We start from the raw sequence: 14,619 nt of genomic DNA, 5'->3' as shown, positions 1-14,619 counted from the left end.
TGGGCTCTGCATCCCTGGCTTCGTCTGGAGACCCTTATACTTCAGCCTGGATTCTAGAATTCAACATGTGAACCATCAATCCCAGTTTAACTTCTGACTTTTTTTTTTTCCTTGTTTTGTTTGCATATAAGGTTTTCTTATGCAATTCCCTAGAGCCTCAGGGTCCAGGACAAAGATCACCAAGGTGGAATACATTCCTAAGAAGTATGGAGCATTTAAAGAACATCACAAAGGAACCAGTCAGGAGTTACAAACTCCAAATCCAGCATTTATTTCGGTGGCAGGCAGAGAGGGGGCTCAACCCAGGTTAGATCATTCCCAGACAGAGACAGCTGGACAGGAGCCCCTGGGAATGCCTCTCCACCCAGCTAAGTGGTTGGAAGGAAAAGAAGAGGGTAATTCTGGTACTGCCATTACCACAGCTGCCACAGCCAGGAGCTGGGAGACCTCAAGCAGCAAGCTGACCTCTAGAGGTCAGGACAGACCCAGAATCAGGCAAGAATCAGACAGGAACATCAGCCATTTGCAAGAGCACACAGACTCAACAAGTGAGGAAAGTCTTGGGGGGCCCCCAAACAGCATCGATATTTCACAAAGGGGACACCCCCCCCTCAGGGCCTACAGGCTCCAGGGACTGAGTGCTCAGGGCAGCACTACCACAGTGAGGCAATCACAAAGAGGCCTTGATAGCCCCACCCCCACCCCACCTTGTGCTGTTCAGCACCTTGTGTGGTTCAGCAAGGGTAGGAAGAGGTCTGGAGGGAACAGGAAGGAAGAAAGAGTCAATTTAAAGCATGGGAAGAAGAACACTGGCAGGACATAGGTAAGGACATGAAAAGGGGCCCGAGAGGGGCCTCTAGCTGCTGCCCTGCTGCTCCTGCTGGCCCTCCTGCTGACTCTCCTGCTGGCACTCCTGCTGGCACTCCTGCTGGCGGATAAGGTTGGCCATGGGACTGGTGATGCCACCAATCATGGTCCAGTATTCGTCAAAGCAGATGCGCCCGTCGTGGTTGGCATCCAGATTCTGGATGAGCTTGTCAGCTGCCTTTCGGTTCCCTGTGTCCTGTAGAAGAACTTGAATCAGTAAAGCTTGGGATGACCCAGACAGGACCCTAGGCAGAGTCCCTGGGCCAGGCTAGCAGGGCATGGGGGAGAGGGTTCACTGAGCAGAGCACAGGGAAGGAGGGGTCACTGAGAGAACTGTGAGGAGAAGAGCAGACACAGATACCGTCAGCATGTGGTTCAGCTCTCTTTGGAGCATCTTTCGGAAACTGGTCTTGCTGATCTTGTTCTTGACCAGGCTGTGCTTGGAGACGTATTTATAAAAGTTTTCCACCAGGACAACAACTGCCTTCTCCAGCTCTGTATAGCAGTCAGCCATCTCACTGCCTCAGCTCCCCTCTGGGCCTAGGAAGCCGAAAGAGAGATGAGGAGGGACATCCTGCACACAGCCTATAGCATCCCCAGACATCTTGTCTTTCAGAGAAGGGAGGAAGCAGACCTAGGATAGCAACGTGAGTGTGGGTGTGGCCTGGAAGGAGAGCTATGTGACTCCTCTAATCCAGGTGTTCCCCAGCCAGACTGCCAACTGCCAAGACAGGTTCTCCAGGCCCTTCCCCTGCCCAGGGCAGGTCTGATGCCTGTCAGAGCCCTCTGAGAGCAGAAGGCTTCTGTGACTCTCCTCACAGGTAGGTAACTGTCCCCCCACTCCCACCCCGCCCTACATGCACACAGGTCCCTTGTTCTATGGCAACCTTAGCTGTGAAGAATTAAGACAGAGGAAACCAGGGGCTTTTATCTTCCATCTTGAGGACTGGCTGAGACCTCAGGCCTAAGCAAGAAAGCAGGGATAGGAATCTTGGCCGACCTCAACCTCTTGCACAGGCTCTAAGGTAGTAAGCTCAGGGAGTTAGGCCACCACTGCCCATCTCTAGGAAAGAGCAAAGTCTGCCTCCATCAGATCAGATTTTGTGTGGCTCCCCTCCTGGCCACACCCCCATCAGCCTCTCCTCCCTGATAACCATTCCTTAAGTATACATCATGGCCCAACGACACCCTTCACCCCATTACCTAAGGAAGATCCTGGCCCAGTTCTGCCCCAGCTGGAGACAGACTCTGGGCCTCTGGACACAGCAGCTGCCTGGCAGAGGCTACACGCATCACCCCCTCACCCCAGAACAAAAGGCCACTCAGTCACACTCCAAGCGGATACAGCCTTCTGAATAACAGGATATGAGGGGAGCAGGCGGATCTAGTCTGTGTGTCGCCGCCCATGCCCAGAGCCCCTCCAAATCAGCCTGGCAAATCAAACTCCCCTCCCATCCTCAAGCACAACAACGAACTCCTGCTGCCCTCACCCAGCTGGTCCCAGGAAAGGGAGGTGGACACAAAATGACTCAGCCACTGGGTCAGGCCTGCGCATGCACTGTCTGATTCAAAAAGGTGGTCTCCTTCGCCAGAATCTAGCATGCCTCCTGTCCTTACCGAATGCTTTCTAGCGTTGTCTTTTATCATGTCTTCTCCCTTGCCCTCTCCTCTCAGTTGACACCTGCCTGTCATCCTGGCTCTACCCAAACTGTGCCTGCAGGAAACGTGCCTTGACCTCTGTCAATGCCTATACTTTTTCTGGACTCCCTCAGCCATATCTGTCTTCACTGCATCAACACCAGCTGGCGCCATTAGCCGGTTTGGTTAGTCTCTGCCTCTTATGTCTCCATCTATAAAGGCAACATAGAGTTTCTTACATTCAGATACTATTCTCTGGTCCGAATAGCAGAATTTGTAGATTTGAGGGCAAGGTTTGCTAAATCCTGAACATACAAGTACTCTCCTTTTAATCTCGGTAACTTGCCTGGCACACAATACCTAGCCCGGTGCCCTGCTCAAAGGAGATGTTCAAATATTCCACTTCTGTCCAGCCCTAATGCCAGGTGCCCAAGGCCCCTGATTACCCCTTCTACACCTTTATGTATCTTTTTCTTAAGGAATGATCAAAATAGGAGGAAGTAGGCCAGGATACAGAAGAGAGGGGTGTTGAGAGGGAGAGTGGTAAGGCTGGGGCATGCCTGGTAGGAAGTCCTCTCCTCCTTACCCTCCTGACCACTCTGGTCTGTGGCTGGAAGGATGGCTGATATAGTGCCAAACCCGCAGGAAACTATATTCTTCCCCATACTCTGTTTGTTAAGGGTGTAACAACAGTGTGGTTTAATGTTTGAAAGACATACAGACAAATTCTCTAACATACACAAATAAGGAAGAAAGAGGTGCTTTTCAACACATGATCTGTCTGCCCTGACGCCCTTTGGGTATCGTAAGGATGGCCAGCGTTCCTAGAGATTCTGGAAACTGCATCAGAATTAGTGAGGGCTATATTCAGCTCTCCCTCCCCCCCCTCTCTCTCTCAAGTCTTGAGAGGATGATGAGAATTGGAGGCCCCTCTACCCCTATCCCCTTTACCATTCCAGAGCTGTTCCAAATGAGGAGTTCTGTAGGAAACAGTCAAAGAGAAGGCAGAGGAAGGAATAGCTCACTGAGATACCGCTGCTCTCCAAAAAGGCCAATCCGGCTTTCCCTCTCCCCGAATTAAGTTTTATTCCTCTCAAGGGAGCTTCCTCCTGCCCCTTAGTACTATGCCCAGTCCCTACCTGGCTTCTCGCAGCAGCCAAGCAAACAACTGACAGAGATACACCCAACAGATGATGCAGTCACCTATCCCAGGAGCACTGGGCCGACCAGAGATGCAGCTTTAGTGTCCCGACTCTTTCCCAGGCTTTCCTCCCAGGGATCTGCCTCCTCCCGAGGTTCTTTTTTATAAAATGGACAGCTCTGAGATAACCATCTGGACAAATGTGTTTCTGAAGTGTTTTTCTGAAGAGGAGTATCAGAGTGGGGCAGTCAGGTGTCATTAATCTCCTCCGCCCTCCCCTGGGGGGCAGAAGACAGGCTCAACTACCCCACCCACTTCCCAGCCACCTGCTCCTGCAGCTGCCCCATCCTTCAACTAGGCAGGCCTGAGGACCTCCAGGTGTGCGGAGCATGCTGTTCTCCTAGGCCAACCTATGCTGGAGGTAGTTTCTTCACAGGCAAGTCTTGGGATGAGAGTTGGGGGTTATGAGGACATGGGATACCAGTGTACACTGAAGCCTTCCTAAAAAGCAGAAATAGGGAATCACTTCAAAGGCCCTTCCCCTAAAGGGGCCTTTCACCTCAGGCCCCACCCTTCCCCCAATGTTCTCTTAGTCTCCTGGACTGATTCATCATTGAGCAACCAGGAGGCTCCCCCTCCACCCCCACCCCCACCCACCTGAGCCTAGCTTGCTGACTTTTCCAAAAGCCCAAATTGCCCTGACCATGCCCCTGGATCTCAGCCACTCCAGCCCCACCCTCCCTCCCCCAAGTCTCGTCCTCACCCCTTTCCTTGGTCTGGAGTTTTGAATGTCCACCACACTCTCCAAGGTTCACCTCAAGTATGCTTAAGTGGCTTCTTATTTCTAAATGTTGACTACGTCCCTACTCATCTCTCGTACTTAGGATCTTCCCCCAAAGCCTGCAAGATTTTCAGTTTTAACCGTGGCAGCATTCTCCATGTCCCTCTCATCTACCTCAAATTCACCCATCCTCTTCCCATTGGCTTACTCATTCACCGACAGCCTCGTTAGTTACTTTCATTCATTCACCTATCCATTCAGCCATCCATTCATCTCATTCATTCAGCCGTCCCCTTCTCAGTTAACTCATTCTTCCCAACTGCTATCAATATGGAGGGCTAGTACAGTAACGAAACTGGGCTGTGATCTCTGTTAGCAAGACTGTTCCAAGAGAATCTCCCCAGTCTCTCCTCCCTCATGCTCTTTTCCCAGTGTTGGAGGCTAATGGTTCACAGAGGTACTCCTACCTCTGCACCCTCACAGGACGCATGACCTCATACCCATATATCAACATACATCAACTCTGCCAGTCCTGATCTGCTTAAATACCCCATTCATCTTCAGCCAACTTCTGCTGGAGCAAGAAGTCCTTCAAACTTTTCCCCCCAACTCATAATGTTGTAACCGGGTGTCGTACACACACACACTTCTGTACCCCAGGCCTCTCCAACATTCATAGGGTTCCTCTCCTGAGTAGAGGCTGAGCCCACCTAATATCCATCACCCCTGGCCTTGCCACCACCTCAACTGGGCCTGGCAGGCAAACACTCTTACAGCGCAGGTGGCTCTGCCAGGCAAAGCCAGTCAAGCTGGGACCTGCCTAGGTTCTAGAGTGGAAAAGCTGCCAGTTTGAAGCTCCACTCCTTTCGCTTTCCCTCTCCCCCATCCAGGGGCCCTCACAGGCTTCCCCAGGCCACTCCCAAGGAACGCCACCCAGAGCAAATGAGGACTGCATCCCGGTTCTGCCTGTGCCCCAGGTGGAAGAGAAGCCACCTCAGCCCCTGCCTCCCTTTCCTGGCTTCTTAAGCTCTCTGGGCCCTCTCCAGTTCCTCCTGAACACAATTATTCTTCCCAGGTCACAGCTTCCATAGTCCCGTGAGGCCTGTGTCTAGAGTCTGTCAGCCCCTAACGCCCACCAAGACACACTCTCCGCCCTGTTCCGTTTAGAGAGGACGCAACAGCTGTGGTCAAGGCCCTGGAATGTTCTGCCCAGTGTCCCAGCCCCTGGAGGTGAGCCAGGTTGGCTGCTTGGCCAGGGAGAGGGTCCTGCTATCCTGTTTATGCCTCTACAGGTTTCACAAAGCCACCGGCCTGCTCATACCCTAACTAGCCTTTGGGGAGAGTTAATGATTACCAAAATCTTCCTGCCCTGTTTCTGGCAAGCACCTCTCCTCGGGTTCCCTTTCTTGACCCTTCTCCTGACCCCCACCCCAAGCCTTCAGAGTCCCTACAGCAGCCTGGGGGGGCTCACCTGCCTCCTCTGAGTCCACCTCCTCCAGCAGGGCTCTGAGGCCTGGGCTCTGGCACTCACAGCCAAGCAGCTCCAGCTCAGCAGAGCCAGGACTCCTCCCCACTGCACTCCCAGAATCTGTCCCACTCCCTCCCGGCCTTGCCTGGCTGAGCTGGCTGTGGGAAGGTAGTGACTGAACTCTTGACTTGGCCCTGGGGTTGGGCCCTTGTTAAAGGGATACACACCTTTTAAAAAAAAAAAAAAAAACACCCCTCTACCCTCACCCTAGAGGGAGTGGTAGAAGCTGGCAGTCCCCCAACCCCACCCTCCTAAGCCCACGGGCTCTGAGCAGAATCCAACAAGGCTGAGGAAAGAAAGAGAAGGCTCATCACCTGCTTTTCTCACCCAGGTCACTAAGAGCCAGGTTTCAGGGCAACCCCCACCAAAGACAAGTTCAGTTAGATTCCCTAGCCACAGGATCTCCCTGCTGTTGGGATTAAGGAGTCTAACCACTTGATTTCTGTTGGCTAGAGCAAACACAACAGCTCTTTCTGGTCTCTCCTCTCCAGTTCAGCCACCCTAAGCTCAGGGATTTCATTCCTGAGACCCTCCTGCACAGCAGATGCCTCCACTGAAAGCACCTAGCCCTGTACATACCTTTCCTGTAGGGACCCAAGGAAAGTGGCCAGCTTGACCTCCTTATAGAAGGCTGCAGCCAATCAGAGAGGACCCTTTGGTCCACTCTCATGATGACTTCTGTCAAGTACCAAAGAACACACACACACACACACACACACACACACACAGCTGACAAAAGGCTAACTGGGATGCCTACTAACATATCAAGGCATATGTATCTCCAAGGCGCATTTGACTCCAAATTTGACTCCTCTATCAGCATCTGTTAGTTGCATCCTGGCTCCCCTCAACACTTTTCACCTCCAATCCCTACCCTAAACCTCTCCAGCCCCTGAGCTTTCCTTCCCTCCCCCAGCTTCTTTCCTATATAACCCACCCATTTTAGCCACACACTCTCTTGGTTCTCTCTGACCTCTCGGCTTCTGCCTTGGTCCTCCACACTTGGCTCCTGGTCCCCTCTCCTACCCCTCTCTCTGCTCTTTCCGACCCCTTCTCTCCCAATCCCTTCTCCTCTCATGATCTATTCTGCTGCTGTGTCCAGTCTGGACTCTTCCAGACGCTTCTAGATATACTGTCTCGTATTTACAATAAAATGCTTCTCCTCAACCATATCTAGGAACAGTCATTTCCTCATTTCCATTCATCTGGTGTTTGAAACCTGGGGGGTGGGGGGGAGAGGAAAGGAGAGAGAAAGAGAAAGAGAAAGAGAGAGAGAGAGAGAGAGAGAGAGAGAGAAAGGAGCCTCCTTCCAAGGAGCTCAATCGGCCTCTCCCCTAACAGAACCAAGCTGTTTGTTTGACTCTCCTAAAGAATGTATGGGTCATTTGTTTCTGCTGCCTTCTGCCACCCACCAAATTTGACTCCAAATTCTAAAATCTGCCCCTTCCCACTACCTGCTCTAACTATTGATCTCTCCTTATTTACTCAGTAGATGTCCTTCTGGCTCCTGGACCCCCCAGGGTACCCACCACTTGGGCATCTCTCTAAGACACTTTCTCCTCTCCCTCTACCGGAACCCTCCCTCCTTTCCCCAAAAGCCTCTCCCAGTCCGCCTCTTCAGCTGTATCCTCTACCTTCTCTAACCATTCTCTCTCCTCCTCTCCTTAATAAGTGTCAGCCCCAGGAGCTGCCTGCTTTGCCTGCTCTTACTACAAAAGCCACACCAGTCTACCAGAAAGTTCCTCTTGCCCTACTAGGGATGCCTCTCCTCTGTGACTTGAGATATTTCTCTCTGACAAGGCTCTCAGTTCACTTGGGGATGCCCAAGTTATTCTTGACACCATGTTAGAGAAGGTAACTTCTGCTCCCTTTATCCTCAGCTCCTTCTGGGAGCTTCCTCGACACCACCCCAGGAACTGTGCTCCCATACTGTCCATATGTCTTCCTGACCCTCTATGATGTTAGGATCCTCCCTTAGGCAGAGTTCCCATTTGTGACCTTTGTCCCTTGTGTCTCTCACCTCCTTCCTGGAAATTCCACTGCTTCCTTCCATCCTTCTGGGCCTCTGGCTTTCTTACTGCCTCCTGGATCTTTTTTGTTTGTTTGTTTTTGTTTTTGTTTTTGTCTTTTTTTCCGAGACAGGGTTTCTCTGTGTAGCCCTGGCTATCCTGGAACTCACTCTGTAGACCAGGCTGGCCTTGAACTCAGAGATCTGCCTGCCTCTGCCTCCCAAGTGCTGGGATTAAAGGCATGTGCCACGACTGCCAGGCCGAATCTCCTGAATCTTATATGACCTCATATTTCTTCTTCCTTTAACTTGGAGATTTTATTAAAACCTCCTTTCGTACTGAAAACAGCTTGGCCTCAGTACAGTTCAATCAATGCCCAAAAGCTGGCACACTCAGTTTCCAAATTCTCTCATGTGGTTACAACATCCGCCACAGCACAAACAAATGAGTCCAAGATCTCTTATATCTACTCTAATTCTAATTCTAGATCTCTTTTTTTCTGCTCTATACTTCCAAAAGTCTCTTATCTCTAAGGTTTTTCTACTTTCCATTTTTAAAAAATCCTTTTATCTCTACTATTTCTTTGCTCTCTGCTCTCAAAAAAAAAAAAATCTCTTGAGATTATGCTATAAACTCTCTGATTTTGTAAATTCATTGATTATGGTAAAAAAAAAAAACTGTAGCAATGACAAGAGGCTATATACTGTGTGGCATACTACAGCTTCCATGACAAGATGGGATTTTTTCATTTTGTTTTGTTTTGTTTTGGGGGTGTTGCAAGGGTAAAGGGTGGATAAAAAGAAATGGGGAGATGAGTGGGACTGGAGTAAATGATGTGAAATTCACAAAGAATCAATAAAAAGTTTTTTTAAAAAAATCTGTAAAAATCTAACTTAAAACTAACAACAAAAGGCTGATACTTACATAATGGTCAAATTCTTTAATGTGCTCAGAACTCTGGGCATAGTCATGGGAAGTACAAATGTAACTTATTTACAGGGACAAGCTTTACTTAGCCACCTTTATTCATTTTTTTTTTTGAGGCTAACCCTAAAGCAAGTAACTAAAAACAAGTAAAGTTTGTTTAAATAAGGTATACTTAATAGATGATGGTCCTCAAACTCAGAGGTCTGAAGAATATGGCATCTAAAATGTTTAACAGAAAAAGCTTCCCCTGACAGTCATAACTGCAAGCCCCTAGAAGAAACCCTAAGGACTCCAAAGAAGGTGATGGGCACAGACTACCACTGGGTTGTGGTAATGCTAACCCCTGGGGAAAGAACTGCCACCACGGCTCTGCCCAAACTGTGGACATTGTTGGGCTGACTGTCCTACTCTGCCTCGTCAATATATGTCAGTTTCCTCAAGTTCCTCCTCCACAGAAGAATCTCTCAGACCTTCTGAGTCTGGCAGCTGAAGGTCAGTGCTGTCCTGTGTGACAACTGAAGATTTAATGTTGTCCTGTGTGACAGCCAAAGACCAATTTCTTCTACCCCCAACCTGCCATTAAGACCACCAGAGGAATCCTAGGGTAGCCATCTAGGTAGCCAAGTAGGTCTCTGTCATCTTAATTGATACATAGGCCATCTGGATTATACTCCCTGCTGTAATTTATCCCTCTCGAATCTCTGATGGTGTTGATGACTAACTATAGCTTTATGTTAACAGCAACAAGCAAGCCAGCTCCTTCCCTGTGGCCAGCTGCAGCTGCCTTGTCAGTCCATTTCATATGCTGTGTAAGGCCAAGCCTCACTTGTTTCTAGAGCTATTACTAGGTTTCCTGCTGAGAAAGGCAGACACATGCAGACACAGATACCCTGATGGCTGACTTCACACTGAAAAAGGTGAACTCACAAAGCAGGTTTCAATGCAGCCTTTTACTATTCCTTTATTTAAAGGAACCTGTTTTGTGATGACTGCTCTCAATAACCAAACCGCCTGTGTCTCGTGGCAAAATGATGGGATGGAAGGAAAAGGTCTGAAGTTGATGTAAGGGTCTCAGAAAGTAACTTAAGGTATATAAATGCAGGCCGTAAAAGGTCTGAGGATGTGGAAGCTTGAGCTGTGAGGTCTAAGAAGGTATTTTAAGGTGTCTGAATGCCATTTGTAAAGGCCTAGGAAGGTGATGTAAGGTCTGTGAAAAGTGAAAAATGTTTCAGACTTCTTTTTCTCTCTGGGCTAGTGTTATATTAAGACTTCAAGCCAGGCGATGGTGGCACACACTTTTAATCCCAACACTAGGGAGGCAGAGGCAGATGGATCTCTATGAGACCTGGAGATCCACCCAACCTGGTCTACAGAGTGAGCTCCTACTTTTGTAAACTTAAAAAAATTCGTGTAAGCTTCTGGGAGCCGTGAAACTTGGATCTACCTCTAACGGGTCAAATGGACTCCAGATAAGTACTCCTGTCGATCAACAGCCTAAATTCCCCTACCTACCTATTCCTGAATATGTGATCTCTCCCTCACCCATGGTCTTGGGACTCTCCATTCCCCTATTATATCTGTAACTACCAGGACCACAAGCTTGGAAGTTTCAAATGTACAGCCAGAAGAGATGGTTCAGTGGTTAAGAGCACTGACAGCTCTTCCAAAGGTTGAGTTCAATTCCCAGCAACCACATGGTGGCTCACAACCATCTGTAATGGGATCTGATGCCCTCTTCTGGTGTGTCTGAAGATAGCTATAGTGTATTCATATACATAAAATAAATCAAAAAAACTTTTTTTCAAAAATCACAATTCAAATACACTGCCAAGATAAAAATTTTCTCCTAAGCCCCTTAACTTTATCTTCTGTCTCTATTATCTATATCTGTACCAGCAAATTTCCAGGCAGCTGAAGAACTCGAACTGCTCCAGATGTTCCTTAGAACCTGCATCCTAGACTTCTCCAAAGAGGTCTGTACTTCACTAGACCCAGGTGGTCCCTCAAAACATGGCAGTGAGGGAAACAGATGTCCCACAGCCTGTGCTCTTCTCCCTCCCCAGGCTCTGACCAACATTCAAGCCTTCTTGGCCTGTGACTATTAATAATGCCCCAATTTCAGCTAAAAAGCAGTTACAGAAGAGATTACGTTGCCCCTTATCATTAACAAAAAGGCTGGAATGTCAAAGAAAACACTGGTCAAATGCCTATCTGTGGTGCCTATTCAGCTTACCCAAGCCAGGCTCTCTCAGCATCAACTGTTACAGAGTCCTGGGGTCCTTTTAGCACTTTTCACCCTCACTACCTACCCTAAACCTCTCCAGCCCCTGAGCTTCCTTCTCGTCCCCTAACTTCTGATTCCTGTATAACTGGGCCATTTTGGCCACACACTCTCTTGGTTTCTTTTTGTCCTCTTGGTTTTTTCTTGGTCCTCTCTCATTCTCACTCTCGCTCCCTCTCTTTCCTCTCATGGTCTATTTTGCTGGCCATGTTCAGTCTGGATTCTTTCAGGTGCCTCTGGCTATTCTCTCCCTCATATCTACCACGAAAACCTTCTCCTCAACCATACCTAGGATCAGTCCTGTCCTCACTTTCCTTCAACCTCCACCTAATAGGTACTCACTGTGTCAGGTTTCCTGGCAAGTATTCCATGGGATGGGTCACATCCTTCTCCTATGAGAGGACTATTCACCATCCCTGCGAGAAAACACACTATAAGAGAGTGCCCAGAGTTCAAAGCTGTAAGTGGCATAGTTGGAATCCAAACTCCAGCCACTCAACCTGTTTCTAAGTACCTATTTCCCTTCACATTAGTCAGCTCTGCCTTAGGACACATTGTTCATTCTTTTTCCCGGGTATGCATGCATGTGTTTTATCTCCTATCAGAAGACCAGCCTTGGAAAGGCAAGGAGGAGCCTGTCTCTCTGACATGCATACCTTCCCTAGCTTTTAGGGCTGGGACCACCCTCAACCCAAGTCCATGGAGAGAAGTGAGTGCCTAGTCTCTTCTACTGCCAACCACTCCATCTTCATATCTCCCACCTACCGATGACTCTGTCATTGTCCCAGAGAGCCCCACATCCCTGGACCCTGAATACAGGGCAGAGGAGAGGGATAAAGAGTCAAGACAGGGCTGGTGAGATGGCTCAGCAGGTAAGAGCACCGACTGCTCTTCCGAAGGTCGTGAGTTCAAATCCCAGCAACCACATGGTGGCTCACAACCACCCATAATGAAATCTGACGCCCTCTTCTGGTGTGTCTGAAGACAGCTATAGTGTACTCATTTATAATAATAATAAATAATATTTTTTTTAAAAAAAGAGTCAAGACAATGCATTTTACATTTTCCAATATTTTTATTAATCAAATGATATAAAATAACTACCATACATAAATGCCCAAGCATCTAGCTGGTCCTCTCACCCCGAAGTCATGAAGTCACGCCCTCCTCAGCCTCTTTTGCAACTCTGCTCCTATTTCCCCTGCCCCTACACAGGGACAGACACTGGAAGGAGGATGGGGCAGAGAGGCAATCAGCAAGGATAGCACAGGGCAGACAACTACAGTTTAGGTTGGACAAGATTAGAAGGGGGTAGATTCTCAGACACCCTTTTCAGGACCAAATATGCAGCCAGATTCCCAGCCCCACTCTTTGATCACTTCCCATAGCCCAGTTCCTTTCTGCCCTTCCCCTACTACCAAATTGCTTGGCCCTTACCCTTCCAGGATCCCTGCATATCCTCTTCAGCCCCAACCCACCCCCTGAGCTCCCTTTGAGATGAGGACTTCTGGACCCAGGAGCTCCACAGAGCCCCCAGGGAAGCCAGCCTGTCCTGAACCTGAACATTGCAGAGGAGAGGTGCATGCTGGGGAAGAGGGTGGTGGGGGTTGAGAGCTTTATTTCCAGTGCCTCTAAAATCCCCTACCCCCAACACCCCCCAACAAGTTCCAAGTGGAAGTCCTCAGCTCCGAGCAACAGGCCTCTCCATCTTCACACTCTTGGCTGCTTCTCCAATCAACTCCCAGAAGCTTCCAAACTCCAGTTTCGAGTCATTACAGTTGCCCAGGTTGGCAATTTTCTCTTCTAGCCCACAGTTGCTCTGAGGACAGGAAAGACATCAAAACTCAACAAGGCAGCACTTCCAGATCTTCCTGCCCCACCCTGGCCAGGGGCAAGTAGTAGGACAGGAGCCTACCAGGTGTCCACAAAGGGGGAAAGGAAGGTAGGGGGGCTCCTAATGCCAGCGAAGTGGAATCCTAGAGCACTAGCTTGGGAAGTCACGGGTATGGATGGGGGGCTGGGGAGGGTCCACCCCTCAGTACCGGCATGAGGTGTGGCAGCTGCTGGGTAACCAGGTCTCGAAGTTCAGCGGGGGTCAGTGTTTCCTTTTTACCCTCCACAGAGTAGTTATGGAAGTTCTTGATGAGGGTCTCGATGGCCCTCTCTACATCACTGAATTCTTGGGCATCCTGAAAATAAGAGATACAACCCACATCAGGAGGGCCCACCCACCCTACAAAACCCTTCCCAGGAGCCTGGAGAATCAGCAGGGTAGAAAGTGGCCAGGAGACACTCTATAGAGGCCAGAATCCTGCCCACCCCCTCTCCTCTAGCACAGAGGCACAGTGGCCTCTGCCCTAAGCCACTGATTAGGCAAGTCCTACACCCCCGACCTCAGGCAGGGCAGGCTCTAGCATGTGCCCAGACATCCTATTTCCAGAAGAAATTCATTTGCATCACCCTGTGTAGGCACAAGGGAGGGGATTTGAGGCTTGCTGGCAATATCTACAGGCCAAGGCCTAGGAAAAGATCAGAATTCAGGGTGGGGGCACCAACCCTCATAACAGAAGAGGAGACTGTAAGAACAAAAAGCCAGGCCAGATGAAGGGGCCCACCTCAGCATTGGCTGACCGACACTGTCCCATCGTTCCTGGTACACTGGTCCTTCTGTGAGTTGAGTTTTGTCGTCTGTCCTATAGCCTGCCCCACAGGAACTGATGGATCATGATCTACCTAGAGGAGGGGGAGGTCTAAGGTAAGAAGAAAACTCATTTTCTTTTTCATGACCACGTTTGGCTCCACCCAACATATGCCTTCACCTAAGGGATTGGAGTGTACTCCATATTGATCCAGTCCTAGCCAAAACTCCAGGAGTAAGGCCACAGCCCCCAAGCCAACTCACTCAACTCAAGGGAATCCCCTTCAGCTTCATTCTTTCCCACCTCCTCCAGCCACCTCTGTAAGACTTGGGCAAGAGAGGCATGGGGTGCTCCCTAAAGAAGGACAGCCCATCTAGGTTGAAGGTGCTAAGCTTTCTTACCTGCTGGCAGCTGGGAGACAGGATGGAGGAGCCAGCTCACCTGAGCTCAGTTCTTATACCTGGGGGAAGGGAGGAGAGGCAGGAGGCAGGGCCAGGGCCTTATCCCTCAGCCACCCCAGCTATTGCAGCCTCCTGGGCTGGGAGCCAGCTTTATGAGCCCCACCCTCTACAGTTCTAGAGTCAGTCCCCACCCCTATCATGAGGAGGAAGCCGTGGAGGGCTGGGCATGGGATGCCCCTGGCACAAGATCACCTTACAGAGTCATGGGAAGAGGAGAAAGGAAAGCTAGGGGGTGCAGAGGGGATCTTAGCTAGGAGAGTAAGAACCTAAAGCAGCTTTGAGGCAGGGGGAGTCTACAAAAGAGAAACAAGGGCTGATCTAAGTTTAAAAGAGGCCCATGGATCTCT

At 49.6% G+C, this 14,619-nt stretch overlaps 2 protein-coding genes across 5 annotated transcripts; both read right to left on the bottom strand.

The window, feature by feature from the left end:
* Positions 1–247: 247 nt before the first annotated feature.
* On the bottom strand, positions 248–6,062 carry S100a16 (S100 calcium binding protein A16). Of its 3 annotated transcripts, none has more exons than XM_031376061.1 (3): positions 5,899–6,062; positions 1,229–1,407; positions 248–1,063 (listed from the first exon to the last, which is right to left on the bottom strand). In XM_031376061.1, the coding sequence occupies exons 2-3, from the start codon at positions 1,379–1,381 to the stop codon at positions 857–859; spliced, it is 360 nt and encodes a 119-aa protein (XP_031231921.1). In that variant the 5' UTR covers positions 1,382–1,407; positions 5,899–6,062; the 3' UTR covers positions 248–856. The 3 variants fall into 3 exon arrangements, with proteins under 3 accessions (XP_031231921.1, XP_031231923.1, XP_031231922.1); XM_031376063.1 differs by lacking the exon at positions 5,899–6,062 and adding an exon at positions 3,645–3,814; XM_031376062.1 differs by lacking the exon at positions 5,899–6,062 and adding an exon at positions 2,071–2,222.
* Positions 6,063–12,227: 6,165 nt separating this feature from the next.
* On the bottom strand, positions 12,228–14,340 carry S100a14 (S100 calcium binding protein A14). Of its 2 annotated transcripts, none has more exons than XM_031376058.1 (4): positions 14,213–14,340; positions 13,788–13,905; positions 13,215–13,361; positions 12,228–12,991 (listed from the first exon to the last, which is right to left on the bottom strand). In XM_031376058.1, the coding sequence occupies exons 2-4, from the start codon at positions 13,815–13,817 to the stop codon at positions 12,854–12,856; spliced, it is 315 nt and encodes a 104-aa protein (XP_031231918.1). In that variant the 5' UTR covers positions 13,818–13,905; positions 14,213–14,340; the 3' UTR covers positions 12,228–12,853. The 2 variants fall into 2 exon arrangements, with proteins under 2 accessions (XP_031231918.1, XP_031231919.1); XM_031376059.1 differs by having other exon boundaries at positions 13,788–13,922; positions 14,213–14,313.
* Positions 14,341–14,619: the final 279 nt, after the last annotated feature.

Source organism: Mastomys coucha, unplaced genomic scaffold, assembly GCF_008632895.1.
Source record: "Mastomys coucha isolate ucsf_1 unplaced genomic scaffold, UCSF_Mcou_1 pScaffold16, whole genome shotgun sequence".
Taxonomy (NCBI): Eukaryota; Metazoa; Chordata; class Mammalia; order Rodentia; family Muridae; genus Mastomys; species Mastomys coucha.
Note: the sequence above shows the minus strand (reverse complement) of the source record. Positions and strands in the feature narration are given on the sequence as shown.